At 38.6% G+C, this 14,450-nt stretch overlaps 1 protein-coding gene across 1 annotated transcript; it reads left to right on the plus strand.

Moving 5' to 3' along the window:
- On the plus strand, positions 1-14,072 carry LOC130203022 (phospholipase B1, membrane-associated-like). Its single transcript, XM_056428920.1, has 40 exons — positions 1-77; positions 187-221; positions 1,181-1,265; positions 1,348-1,399; positions 1,500-1,580; positions 2,241-2,306; positions 2,396-2,457; positions 2,604-2,679; positions 2,776-2,877; positions 3,336-3,410; positions 4,344-4,415; positions 4,541-4,615; positions 4,706-4,766; positions 5,267-5,325; positions 5,523-5,596; positions 5,758-5,801; positions 5,891-5,999; positions 6,252-6,303; positions 6,409-6,489; positions 6,579-6,644; positions 6,740-6,840; positions 6,946-7,027; positions 7,117-7,221; positions 7,623-7,718; positions 7,894-7,965; positions 8,163-8,240; positions 8,536-8,596; positions 9,199-9,257; positions 9,770-9,837; positions 9,928-9,971; positions 10,386-10,485; positions 10,585-10,636; positions 10,717-10,797; positions 10,891-10,956; positions 11,063-11,157; positions 11,699-11,780; positions 11,870-11,974; positions 12,067-12,162; positions 12,254-12,328; positions 12,967-14,072. Exons 1-40 carry the CDS (start codon positions 1-3, stop codon positions 13,225-13,227), a joined length of 3,183 nt encoding a protein of 1,060 aa, XP_056284895.1. The 3' UTR covers positions 13,228-14,072.
- The last annotated feature ends 378 nt before the right edge of the window (positions 14,073-14,450 follow it).

Raw genomic sequence — 14,450 nt, forward strand, 5'->3', positions numbered from 1 at the left:
ATGTATTTCTCTCAAGTTAACAGCGTGAAGCCCTCAAATGTGGCTGTGCTCTCCTCCATTGGACTTCCCATGCACAGGTGAGCACCGGTCACCAGTCAGCTGCATCTAGAGAGTGATATTTGCAACTCAAGGTTTATTCAACAATGTAGACACAGCATTAGCCCGTGGTCTTTTCTTTTCCTGCAGCACTGCGCTGACTAAGGTGGTATCAAGACTCAAAGGTAAGATTCAAAGTTTTATTTTGATGTTTGTCGTGTTCACATGACTTTAAGCCTATTTCTTGGATAGTTTCCTTCATTAATTCACTCTTATTCTTTACGTTGCAATGAAACAGGCTTGATTGGAAACCTTTCATAACTTGGCTGGTGATATAATATAACATCTTTCCTCATTATTGTCTGAATACACGCTGTAATTCACCTGAAGAGGTTTATATGAGCTTCTATTAAAACACTGTGCATCTTTACTACATTGATATCTCCACTGATCATGATCATTTTATAAATTAACCCTGATACACTTGCCACACACCACCAGGCCTGTGGTCTGTAATATATTTTTTGAAAGCCATTCATGAAATAAAATGTTTGGTACTGGATAGAGATAAAATACTGTCTGACACAAAGCAGGATATTCCCGGTCGTTGATCGAAGTATGATTTAACATTTAAGCAATTAAACCGGATTTTATTTGTTAAAAGTTAGAACCAGTATATTTGCCCTTTTTACTATAAATGATTTAAATGGTAAGATGTACAGCATTTATCTATTATCATAAATACAATATAGTATTAATAAGTATGTTTTTTTCAGTGTATAATCACCTAAAAATGAAAAGCCATATAAACAGCTGGTCCTCTGCATGCAGCCGACATCATGTTTCTACAGTAACCCAGAAAGGACAAACCAAACGTTGGCACTAACTTAGCATTTTCACATGTTTGTGTTGGTTTCAGTTGGTTTCAATCTGCAACCTCACCACTAAATGGCAACAAACTCTTTACTGTGGCTCTTTGAAATGATTGAAACATTTTCGTGATTGTTGCAGATACATTTTTCATTTCATTTGACTTTGATAATATATAAATAGTTTTAACTCTGCTGCGGATTCACCTTCAAGCCATGTGGGGAAAGAAGCTCTGGGTGTTGGGGTTAAACTTGTCTTCATGTCTCTCCATCAGAGCTGATGACGCTGTTCAATCCTGCACTCAACAGTCTTCTTTCAGAGGAAACAAACTTGTATGCCCCTCAGTTTGTTCAACACAGGTACAGACACACATGCAACATGAACAATACCGGACCAATGTCAGGCTGCGTCCAATGATTTGTGGTTTTCTCCTTGTTGTAGCTCGCTGGTGGAGCAGGCAAAGGAATTGTCGCTCTCTTTCCAAAACAGTCAGGTAGGTGCTTCAGTATGTGTACTACCACGTTTAGGGATACGTTCACGATTAGATAATCAAAAAGGAAAAATAATTCCCAATGTTTTTTCTGCCCCTGCAGGTCATTGATTTGGATAGAGATTGGAAGCTGGTTCTTCTCTTTGCTCAAGTAGGCCAGCGCTGTGCCTGTGAGCAGCATCAGGTAAACAGCTAAATACTTTCATTGAAGTTACAAAACGATTGTTTGGAAAAATAAATAGATTTTCAGAGCTGTTTCTTTAAACTGTGTGTGCCAGAAGTTACAGAGTCCAACTTATAACATATAGATAACTTAACTAGATTTTTCTCAAAGAAAGCTACAAATAGAATAAATTACATTTTAAGCCTTACTTAACATCAGGACCCTGAAACCTAGGCAAATGAATTTCAACCAGCATTAATTTGATTATTTGCACCCCTTTTTTAATGTGACTTGTCGACACAAAGTTCTTTAAAAAGGCCTTTTGAAAGGCTAAAATATAAAAGTTGGCCTCTACAAGTGCAAGTGTATTCTCTTAGCACCGCAATTGTCTTTTTCTAAGTCCTTCTATGAATTCTCTTTTACATCTTTCCTCAGCATCAGTCTGCAGGTAGCATGTGTCGCTCACCTGGTGGAGCAGGCGCCCCATGAACAATAATACATATAAAACATTACGTTCTATATTTATTTCAGGCATTTAGCATTACTTTTAGTTTGATTGACAGAACCACCAACAGTTCATGAATGGCCCACGAAAGCTAAAACAAGACAGGGAAATAATTTAATGCATGACAAATTGATTTCACGGTTACTAAAGTTGCAAACTGTTGTGTTTGTGTGAAGTTTCCATCTGTTATCAAAGCCGTGGTTGAAGAGGTGGATGATGCTCTGCAGCTGCTGCACTCTCAGGTACATTTCAGATTGTATACAGTATTTTTCATTCAGTAGCAATAACTGGATTGCTTATATTTACACAATTAACATTTGATTTCACGCAGCTGAAGCGAGCCATCGTCAGTGTTGCATTGTGGGATGGAGAGCATGACAATTTCCACAACATGTGAGTTTATTTGTAAAATGACTAGTTTCTGGCTTAATGAAATTATTTTTTTGTTTGAAGACTTATTCAAACACTATAAAGATAATTATTCTATGAAGAGTAATATACATAGTATGTTTTTATGAGCAAATGTGTTATACTGACAGGATGTGTCGATGCAAGGAGTCAAACGACGAGGGAGAAGCCAGACTTCAAAGGGCTATACTGAGTCATGCTCTGCAGGTTTGTAGATTATTAATTTCTGAAAGCTTCATTCAGTCCTTCACTTTTTTTCCACTGCTGTGAAATGTTCTTTCTCAACACCTTTTCACTGAGCAGGAGTCTTTGGATGAGCTCATGATAAAGAGGCGTTGGTACGGCGACAGAGAGGACTTCACCGTCATTGTGCAGAACACACCTTTCATCACAGGCCCTTCTTCGGTGAGTTCGCTTGCATCCCTTGTCAAACTGTACTGGAGTGGAGGGGAGTGTTAATCATAGAACAATTAGGGTAAAGGGAAGCAACAAAACACAGTTGGAAGTTGGAAGACGCAGATTAGTGGGTTTCAAAAACATCAGTTAATAGATACAAAATTGCATCTGCATCGCAAAAATAATATATGACCCAGTTAACTTCCAACCAATGCAGATTCACAGCCATGCCACAACTACCATGCTGAGTGATCACAACTCAAATGAAACCAAACCCACTAACTGTATTTGTTAAACTAGAAGGAAGTGACCCCCTCTATAGCTAACGAGTTAACAATTTACAGTTTCTACGTGTGGTGCTCTGCATGTTTGTAAAAGGACGTCTGAAGGCATCTTCAGAATAATGCTTGCCCGTCGTGACAATCAGATGCACAGAACAATGTTGTTTATTTTCTTGTTTTTAATAGAGTGGGAAGCCTCTCTCTGACCAACAAGAAGCACAGCAGGCGGATACACTGATGGTCCAGATGTGGACCAGCCTGGTGAGCACTCAAACAATCTATTCCACCTCCTATACTCTCTTTCTTTCTCATACAGACACACACACACAGTGGTAGAAGAAGTGTGCAGCTCCTTTATTCAAGGGAAAGAACTGATACTAAACTGAAAATACTCCACTACAAGCAAAACACCTGCATTGAAAGCATTTTAAAGTAATAAATATGTTAGTACAACTTTTATTCAAAGCATCGAACGTAAAAGTACTCATTCGCAGAAAAATGTTCCCCGTCAAAGTTAGTTTAATCAACAGCAACGCATTATATTCTATAAGATTATTATATATTTGTAGCATCATTTTCTGAATAGTTTCTTAAGCTAGAGAAGTAGGAGAATGTTCTGAACCTCTAAAGGCAGACTAAATCATGAACAATTAAGTCATAACCACCAGTTTTGTCACTGGTGTCGTAGCGAGAGCGAGGACCCAAATGCTGACAATTCTTCGAAACAAAGATTTAATTGTACTTGAAACAGGTTACACAAGACTAGTACGACTACACACACTACATGGCACGAAGCCACACTGGGGAATGAGACAAACAGGGTTTAAATACACAGGGAAGTGGAGGTGATTGGACAACGGGGAACGAGACACAGGTGAACACAATGAGGGCGGGGCTAGCAATCACACAGAAGGAAACAATCAGGACCAGGGCAGACAATCACAGGGAGACAGGTGACACAAGGACTTCAAAATAAGACACAAAACAAGACAGAAACTCCGGATCATGACAAGTTTAGGAGATACATGTTTTTCACTGGGCAGCAAGGGGATGAAGCTTTGCTGGCAGACAAATTTAATGCAGTAAAAAGTATAATATTTGTGGTGGAGTTGAAGTATAAAGTTACATTACACACACACATACACACACACAAACAAACAAAAATTAAGAGTCATTGTCCCTTCTGCCTTTCAGCTGCAACCCATAAGTGGGCAACATAACACAGAAGACAGTGGAAATATCATCCCATTGCCGTGTCCAACTGAGGTGAGAAACGGTGGCACAATCTCACATGCATGCAGTTATATCAGCATGCGCCATTTAGATGTACTGCACTTGAAAATACTCCTTTTATCTCTCCTTCTCTCCGGCTATCTGCCTCCCTCCCATAGGACCGACCCTTCCTGAGGACGGAGGGAAACTCTCCTTCATATCACCCTGGTGATGTCTCTCCTCTCCTTCTCCCAGTGAGTACAGTACAGTGGTAAGGCCCGATGGAGGTCGTGGCAGCATATACGCTTTAGTTCTGACTGGATCTGCTCTGTGTGTGCGGTCAGTTTACAGGCACAGTGATGCCCTGCGAAGACCTCGGGCCCTCACCCTCCACACCCACCTCAGGTACAGTAAAACGGTGAACACTTACATGTGAGGCATCAGGGTCACTCTCACTTGTGTGGAGGATTTCATACATAATGTGTATTCATGTGTCATTTCTCATGGATAGAAGTTTCATGTTGCAAGACACGCATTTTTAAATTGATTGATAAGATTGTGTTGATGTACATGATACGTGAACAGATGATACAAATACAGAACAAAGGCATCACATTGACACAAAAGAATATACAATTGTTTTTTCCTTGCATCTTTAAATAATCTGAATATTTCTCTACTATAAGTTATATGTTTATATTACCTTTTATGTCATTTTATATTATGTGATATTGCTTCTGATAATCTATTATTTCTTTCCTATACAGCATTTACAACTACTATATTATCTCTTAAATACACATATTATACTCGTATTACATTACATTCTCTCTGAAAGTCGTGTGTTGTCTAACTTGTTCCTCTTAGTGGCTTTACTGTTCTGACTTGTCTACTTTATTTCCCAGTCCATGAGCTCAGGCCTGGAGATATAAAAGTGGTGGCTGCTGTGGGAGACTCTCTGACAGTGAGTCTATGTGTGTTTGAAGTTAAAGTAAAGTGTGTGAACAGTCCAAAGACCTCAAGGCCTTTATAGATATTTACAAGATAATCATATTAGAGATATGGACAGATGAATTTAGTACATTAGCCTGATATACTGGTTTACTGTAAAATATGGAGAACTTCTGTCTCATGTTATCACTGTCCTGGTCTCTCCGTCAGTCAGGGAACGGCATCGCAGGCAGCCCCAATAACGTCCTGGACGTCTTGAATCAATACAGAGGTTTATCCTGGAGGTAACTTCAAACTCCACAATGATCACACAACATGCCAACATAATGCTTCTGTAATATGTTTTGCAGTGTTGGTATGCATGTGGTTCTTTGACCATCCATGTCTTCAGTTGGAATGTAATTTTATTTAGTATTTTCAACATCATATTATATGTTTTTTTCAGTATTGGTGGAGATGAAAACCTCACAACAGTCACCACGCTGCCCAGTGAGTCTTCTTAAAGACGTGTGTCAAATAACATAAAGTCAGGCTTTGTTGTTGAGAGATTTGTATTGTTCTTTACTTTGTTATAACAGACATCTTGAAACATTTTAACCACAACCTGACGGGCTATTCTGTTGGCATGGGCAAGCAGAACACTCCTCAGGCTTTCCTCAACCAGGCTGTAGCGGGAGCTAAGAGCAAGTGAGTCCTAGCAGAGGATCAGAGCTGGTCACACTCCTGCACGAGTCCATTAGATATATCATTTAGTGTCAGTTGAGGTTATGAAAAGTAATAAATAAAGTTCATTCTTGAATTCAGACAAATCCGTTTGACGATATAAATAATGCCTGAAGGTCTTCTTACTCGCTATTTGTTAAAATAGAATAAGCTTTTAACTGCCTGGTGAAAATATTTGCTATTTCATTGTGGTATTTTGCATGTTTGTGTTTTAAGGAGCATACCATCACAGGTACGAACCCTGGTGGCAAAGATGAAGAATGACCCTGTAAGTTTACAAGTTGATATTTATTCTCTACCTATTGGCAAACATCCTTATAAAAGAACTTCTCGTTTAACGACACTAAATGCTACTTACATTCTTCTTGGACAGAGAATTAATTTTGAATCAGATTGGAAGGTGATCTCCCTTTTTGTTGGTGGAAATGACATCTGTGACCACTGCCACAACTCTGTGAGTACTAATGTGGAGTTATAATTCATCAATCGCTTCATGGAGGGGTCAAAAGACACAACGTGAACATGTTTTCCATTTATTTACAGCTACTTTACTCTGAAGAGAATTTTAGAAGTAATATTCGAGAGAGTCTGGATTATCTACACAAAGAGGTACGGATCATAAAACATGCCGCTACATGTGATATATAGATATACGCTGGTCTGGTTGATTGTTTATGAGCATTAACTGAGCTGGTTTCTGTCAGGTGCCCCGAGCTCTGGTGAATTTAATAGAACCTCTTCATATAACTCCTCTGAGAGAAATGCACATTGACGCTTCACTTAAATGTCCCACTTGGCTGTTAAAGTAAGTATTGCTTTAATCGGCTCATTCAAAATCTCATTGATATTGAACATCGAATAAATGATCATAAACAGTGGTATGAACAACTTGTTTTTCCTCCTTTGCCAGTATCATGTGTTCCTGTGTTATCTTGCCAAAGCCCGGCTCTACAGCGCTGCAAAGGGTGGAGGACATCAATAGAGGCTATCAGGTAGGAAAGACTGCCCTAAAAATCAAACTAAGAATGATAAACTGTCCAGTTTGTCTTCGGCATTGAGATCTTCTCTTTCTTTCTTCAAGCATTTACTGCACGGACTTGTGGAGTCAAGCCAGTACGACACTCGCTCAGACTTCACAGTGGTCGTCCAGCCTTTCTTCAGAGAAATCATTGTCCCCAAACTGCCGGTCAGTAACGAAGCTCTGACTGCACAGACGTTATGCTAGTCTGGGCCCCATCACTTACACAATACATGAACACAGGATTAGCACTAGAATCCTCTGCGATAGTAGACAGTGTTTAGCAGAGGTGTAGCATTCAGTTATTGTTGGCAGTTCAAACTAACCAGGTCAAGATTTTGTCATTAGTCCAATCAAAGGTTGACAGTACAACATTCTTTGCCGTTTGGTTCGAGACAAATACATGCTTTTTGGGGGTCTGCTATTATTATCATAAAGATCTGAATTTGAGGAGTAAAGTTTCAAAGTCAGAAAGGCTTCGGTCAACTATATATTTTTTTCTTTTTGTAACTTTGAAGGAAAAGTCAGAAATCTCTAATGTTCATACATTTAGTGTCTCTTTTCCACAGGATGGCCGTGCTGATCGCTCCTTCTTCAGCGCTGACTGCTTCCATCTCAGCCAGAAGGCCCAGACGCTGATGGCTCGCTCCCTCTGGAACAACATGGTATGGATATATATATATGGATCGATAGATAGATAGATAGGTACATATATACATACATACATACATGCAGGATAATCCCCACGTATTCCCTGCTTTAAATTGAAAGGAAAATCACATTTTAAATAATAAAATGCTGAATGATACTCAGCGCTCACTCTAACTCGTGTTTTCCCAGCTGGAACCTCTAGGCAATAAGACGACCCTACAGAACTTTTCTTCAAACCCTGAACTGAAATGTCCAACCAAGGTGAAAAATTTGAATTTAGTAGAAAGACAGTGCTTTATATGCTGGTGAATGTGTTTTTGTAAACCCTGCAGGAAAATGCTATAATTGTATTTCCAATGCTGATGTTATTTTTAAAAGTATGTATTATTGCTGAATGTACTTAATTTCACTATATTTTGAGGCCATCCTGTAATGCAAGTCCTCTCCTTTGTCCGCAGACTTCACCGTACATCCGAACCTATAACAACAGCAATTACATGTATCCCGGTCCTTCTCCAACCCCAGGACCTATCACAGTGAGCATGTCTTCTCTTTCTGAGAGGATGAGAAGTGACTTCTAGTACAAATAGAATATATAGATGTATTAACTAAAGCTAACATTTAACAGAATCTCATATAGTGTTAAAACAGTTCGTTCATTCATTATTAGAACATAAATCATCAGCTAATTTTATAATCAACAAATCATTTTCAAGTCTTACATTTAGCTTCTTTTTTGTGTGATTATTAATTGAACAACTTTGAGTTTGTAATTTTTAGTTGTTCTCAAAACGTTCCCTTTGTCTCTGGGGGCATTTTTCTCTATTTTAGAACTGGGGGAGTGATTTCTCCTGTGTGGACATTGCTCCATCTGTAACTGTGCCAACCTCAGGTGAGACAGACTCTGCATTATCAGCAGTCAGTCGCCGTGAGATTAAATGTCCTCTTTCATCAGAAAGCTGAAACCAAGACAGTAATGTACACTCGTGATACTAAGATTGAAAGGGTTCATGTCCACGACACCAACTTTCACCTGGATTATGTCTATGGCCCAATCCCAAGGCCCCCCTGAAGGCTTTAAACCCTGAACTCTCTGGGACCTACTGAGGTCACTAGGTAAATGATTGAGTGTGAGAGACAGTAAGAGCTTGAAATGGTTTAAATACGAATGGGACAGCACTTTGCTGTAGTTACCATAACAACGTCCAAATTATTAACTTCTTTATTAACCCTTAATGAAAAGGTTCATAAAGGGATCAAAATATCTGCGAGAGATTTGACAGAGTGTGGAGTTGGGACCAAAACGTGCCAAACAGCTGCTCGACTAATTTACAATGTATTCACATCGTTTTTAAACTGAGAGGAAATGGTTGCAGTAAATAGGATATCATAATAGGAGATGTCTAAATGCTAAATATGACATTATATTAGGATGATCTTTGTGGTATATCTTGTTGTCAGTAGGTTGAAACTTGTGTATGTCTTTAACTCTAGTTCACCAGCTGAGACCAGCAGACATCAAGGTGGTGGCAGCTCTGGGAGACTCTGCAACGGTGAGTGTCCTAACACAATATCCAAGAACAATACACTTAATGTAAAAAGTGAAAATCACACATGTTTTACCTTAATTAGCATAGACGATGAATACTTGACGTATTTTAGTTTTTTTGCATTCGTTCTTTATTTTTAACAGATTTGCAAAAATTTGCAAAAAACAGTTTTCACTTTGTCATTATGGGTTTTTGTGTGTAGAATGTTGAGGAAAATAATGAATTTAATCCATTTTGGAATCAGGCTGTAAGATAACAAAATGTGGAAAAAATGAAGCGCTGTGAATACATTCCCGATGCACTGTAGAATATGTTTCTTTGTGTGACCTGTGAACCTGAATCAGCTATTGAAAGTAAACTATTAACTCTCTAATCAATTTGTTATCAGCCACAAAGCTTGCAGCGGTGATGATCATCCCTTTTATGTGTTTAGTTTAAACTTGTCAGTGTCTTCCTGTCCTCTGCAACATAATATCTTTCTTTCTTTTCCCCAATATTTGGCTTTCTTTTCCCAGGCAGGCACTGGCGCTAAGGCAAAGAACCTGTTTGGCCTAAACAAAGACTATAAAGGAGTATCGTGGAGGTTCGACATGCATGTTGCGTGGATGGGGTTTACATTATTATTAGTCATAGCTCACGAGCCATGCTGATGTTTTTTGGGCTTTTCTTGCAGCATCGGAGGCGATAAAAGTCTGGAGACGGTCACAACACTCCCAAGTGAGTTTATGCCACTTGTTTGGGGAAAATATGATGCGTCTGTGAGACACTTTATGTGACAGGAATAACAATATCTCTGACATTATGTTGCAGAGGAGCATTTTTATGAGTATTGGAAATGTATCAAACATTTTTAACCTTGATAGTTTTTAGTTTCTCAACAATTTTCTTTCAGGTCCAGATCTGTCCCATAAGTTATACACATGTAGTCTTCTCTTCTTACATAAGGATCAATGTTTCTTAGGCATATATACCTAAATAGGAGCCACCACAAACACAGGCTTCACTTGTAGTCTGGGGACCGGTTGAATAGATGGAGAAAACACGTTTCCTCAGCTGCTGGAGTGACAGGAACCAGCTGTGCACGACCTCTCAGCTGGTACTCACAATCCCTTTTCCTCTTTATCTTCACAGACATCTTGAAGAAGTTCAACCCTTCCTTAAAGGGGTTCTCCACAGGCCAAGGCCCTAAACACAAGGCCTTCAACTTAGCTGGAGCTGGAGCTAAGACCTCGTATGTGCATACTCTTTTATTTCCTCCACTCGGGTTAAACACTTTTGAACGCCCCATCATCTCCTAACCAACACCTATTTACTTGCTGTTGGGTTACAGAGATATCCCAGTACAAGTACAAGCTCTCATCAAGACCATGAGGGATCATAAGGTAAGTTTAAATGAAATAATTATATCAGATTGTTTCAAAAGTTTCGGCCTCTTCTCATGTTCTTTTTGCATGATGCACAGGAGGTGGATTTTGAAAAGGACTGGAAACTTGTGACAATATTTGTTGGAGGAAATGATCTTTGCAATTACTGCAGAGACCAAGTAGGTGTTCTTTAAAATGTGTGTGCTGTACATAAATAAACACATTCTCTTGTATGCTTTTGAGCTACACTACAACATGTTTTTGTTCTGCAGAATAATCTGTCGCCCAAGAACTACAGCCACAATATTATGCTCAGTTTGGACATGTTTTACAAAGAGGTGAGATATTAAACACGGTAAGTCATTGTTGTATCTTGTTCTCATTAGTACAAGTGTAACATGTTTTATTCTCTCTCTCTCTCTCTCTCTCTGATTGTATCTTTAGGTACCGAGGCTGTTAGTTAATCTTGTGGCAATCTTGCAGATAGATCCATTGAAATCAGTTAAGAGGGACACACTCGGCTGTTCACTCTTGCAGAGGTTTGTTGAGCCCGTGTTCTCTCTGTTTTAGCATCTGGGCGTCTCGGTCTTGGTGGAGACCAAAACACAGCTAAAAGAGAGTGAATGTTGGATATACATGTGTTGGTGGACCGACCACGACTCCAAATGAATGATACTATTGCCTGATTTTTGCAATTCAAACCATGTTTCTGCTGCCTCCAAATGGTAAAACAAAACCAATACGGTGTAACCATCAAAGGATTGGTCCTTCGAGTGTTGTTGTTAACCCTAAATTATTTAATTCTCATCAAGATGGAGTTTATTAATTATGCAGTTTATGACAATCTAGATGTTCTCAAGCAGATGTGAGAATTAAAAGACAAGCTTTCCAAATAAGAAAAGCAGAAGTTAGTCATGTGTTATTTTATTCAGCATTCTGTGTGTTGATCTTTTCATAAGTGCATGTCTCTCAGTCAGAATTGTTTTGTCATTTCAACTTGCCGATTATGATTCTTTGATTTGACATCAGCTCTATCCTAATGCAGCAAAAAAAGAATAAACTGGAATATCTTTTTCACAGGACCAGATGTCCATGTGTTATCAACCCATCTGAAAACTCCCCAGAGCTTCAAGAGATAAAACAAATAAATCGTGAATATCAGGTGAAAACAGAGAGCTCTTTTAATCATTTACATTTATTTCCAAAATGTGGTTCGCTGTCATTCCGCAAATTCCCTTTTTTTCCCCCCAGGCTGAGATCCAACATCTTATTTCTGGAAATCGCTATCATGGAAAAGAAGATTTTGCGGTTATCCTTCAACCGTTTTTACACAATTCCTTCATTCCTCATATTGGAGTGAGTTACAGAGACAAACACATGTATCCAAACAAGCTTTCAGAAATAAATAATGAAATATACCCATCCTAAAAACCAACTCCTTTCACCAGGAGGGTGAGGTTGACGCAAGTTTCTTCTCTCTGGACTGTTTCCACTTAAGTGAGCGAGCTCATGCTGAGATGGCCATTGCCTTGTGGAATAACATGGTGAGCCTGGAGCAGTGATGCACCAAACTGCAGCAGAATGTGTTTCCACGTGTTCTTGATGGTTTTAGCGAGTTGTTCTTTCTATCTTCAGCTGGAGCCCATCGGCAGAAAGCAGACCTACAACAACTTCACATACGACCGCTCTAAGATCCATTGTCCCTCTGAGGTACAGTATATGTTTGGAGAATTATGAAGTCTGGAGACAAATCCCACTGCTAACCTCTCTCTTATTATTGTTTCACCAAACTATATCAATTTATTTATTAATTTCAGTTAAGAGTTAAGTTTTAAGTATTGTTTACTCTCACTTTTATGAAAAACAAATGTGTTGAATATATAATAAATAAGACTGTTTGCCTATCGTAGAATAAAGACACAACTATAACATGGCAGTGAACTTGTAGAACAAGGCGATACATTCTGTAAACACAGCTCAAATATAATGAAATATATGAGCGGTAAGAATTATGGAACATTACTTTCTATAATATGCTGTACATTTTTTTTGTAATTTGTTTGTTTGGTTCCTGTGTGTCCATGCATTAGATTGGATTAATGTAACATGTATACGCTTTAGAATGTGTCTGTATTCATTTATTTAGATATTTATTTCCACATGGCTCATCTATACAGAACACTGTGTCTCATCTTGATTCATCAAAGCTAGAATCCTTTAACAAAATTGTGGATCTTTGTAGTTGACTTTTCAATATATTTGGACACAATTTCACAAAGATTCTCCCATATATATTTTAAAGTTACTTTGTGATATTTCTGCACTGAACTATGTTATGTTTCCTACAGGACAATCCCTTCATCTTCACTGAGATCAACAGCCTACCAAGTCCACCAGTAACCACCACAACAGCATCCACAGTCGACAGTCCTGCACCACCCATCCCTGAGACCAGGTGCCCTTCCTCCATGCCCGTGTTGGTACCAGTGATCGTGGGAATTGTCAGTTTATTGGCTGGCGTTGTTCTTGCTTGGCTAATTCTCGCCAGCTCTAAACCTCATGAAAGTAAAGTGGAGAAGGCAGTAGAAATGAAAGGAACTGCTTTTTGATAGTTGTTGTTATCAAGCTACGTGTATGATGGATTTTCATGAAAGTTTGTCTGGACACTTGTGGTATTCCAGTTGTTTTGATGACCATTAGATCAGACAGTTGTGGTTTTGAAGGGAAATGTCTGGAAAACTATTGGAGAGATAACCATTCATTTATTGTTTTAGACATTCATGCCCTCTCAGGATACCTTTTTAAGTGTAAAGTGTTACATTCAGGGACAACCAATGGCCTTGATGCTTCAGACAGGGTTGAATGGGAGGAAGAGACACACATACTGTTGGCAACAAGAACAATATGGAATAACACCAGGTTTTTTCTTCTTAACACCCTGTATTTAAAATTGCATTTCCACAACTAACAACACTGGATGACTAAATAATGATGGAGCTGCTGTTCGATCGCCGAGGTAAAGCTCAGAGGCCTTTTAACATTTGGCCAAAATACTCATTCTGGGCCAATGAAAGGAAATATGTCACCTTCCACACCTGTGCACACAACACACAAAGACGTTATTAAAGCATGGTTTAATGAAAATATAAAAGTTTGGAACAAAGAGAGAATGTGTTTAATGTACCATCAGAACGTCTGCTACACTTTCTTGTAAACATTAAACGTGCTGGAAACAAACCTGTGCATTATGCCATGATGTTTTTCAAATAACTAATTGTAGTTTGGTTTGCTGTTTGTTTTCATGTTTTTGAAGGTCGACACAACATACAAGATTGAGATTTGACATTTTTTTCCCTATTTTGTATTTTGCATCTTACCTTTGTATGTTGTTTGTTATCATTGTTGTTTGCTGCTGCTGGCTGGCTGAGGGCTACCAAACGGAATTTCGCTGTATCACTACAATGATAATAAAAACCTTTTCATCTTTATCTTATCTTTAGTGACATTTACACAATGAGTCAGCATTATTTCCCCCTTACTTCATGTCACCTCTGCTGGGAACAAAACTGCAAAGATGTGCTTTAAATTAATCGTTTATTTCTCTTATTCATACATTTCTCCTTTTCAACCATTTCTTGTGGAAGCTGATAGTGATTTGAATTGTTTATTCTTTAATAAATGCCTGTTCTTCACTTTCAGACTGGCCTGGAAGATCTTTTAGACCAGAATTGAGCCTTGAAAAATAATAATAAAAGAGATTAAACTATTTATTTGGAGCCTTAAAGTTTGCAGACCTTAGTTAAGTTAAGTATGTGTTTGTCTGGCACCTGTG

Source organism: Pseudoliparis swirei, chromosome 12 (genome assembly GCF_029220125.1).
Source record: "Pseudoliparis swirei isolate HS2019 ecotype Mariana Trench chromosome 12, NWPU_hadal_v1, whole genome shotgun sequence".
NCBI classification, from domain to species: Eukaryota; Metazoa; Chordata; class Actinopteri; order Perciformes; family Liparidae; genus Pseudoliparis; species Pseudoliparis swirei.

Excerpts from the sequence above, each read along its gene's own strand:
- LOC130203022 (XM_056428920.1), top strand. The coding sequence starts at position 1 with ATGTATTTCTCTCAAGTTAACAGCGTGAAGCCCTCAAATGTGGCTGTG. Across the intron at positions 5,597-5,757 it reads TACAGAGGTTTATCCTGGAG|TATTGGTGGAGATGAAAACC; the intron begins GTAACTTCAAAC and ends TGTTTTTTTCAG. Across the intron at positions 10,637-10,716 it reads AGACCATGAGGGATCATAAG|GAGGTGGATTTTGAAAAGGA; the intron begins GTAAGTTTAAAT and ends CATGATGCACAG.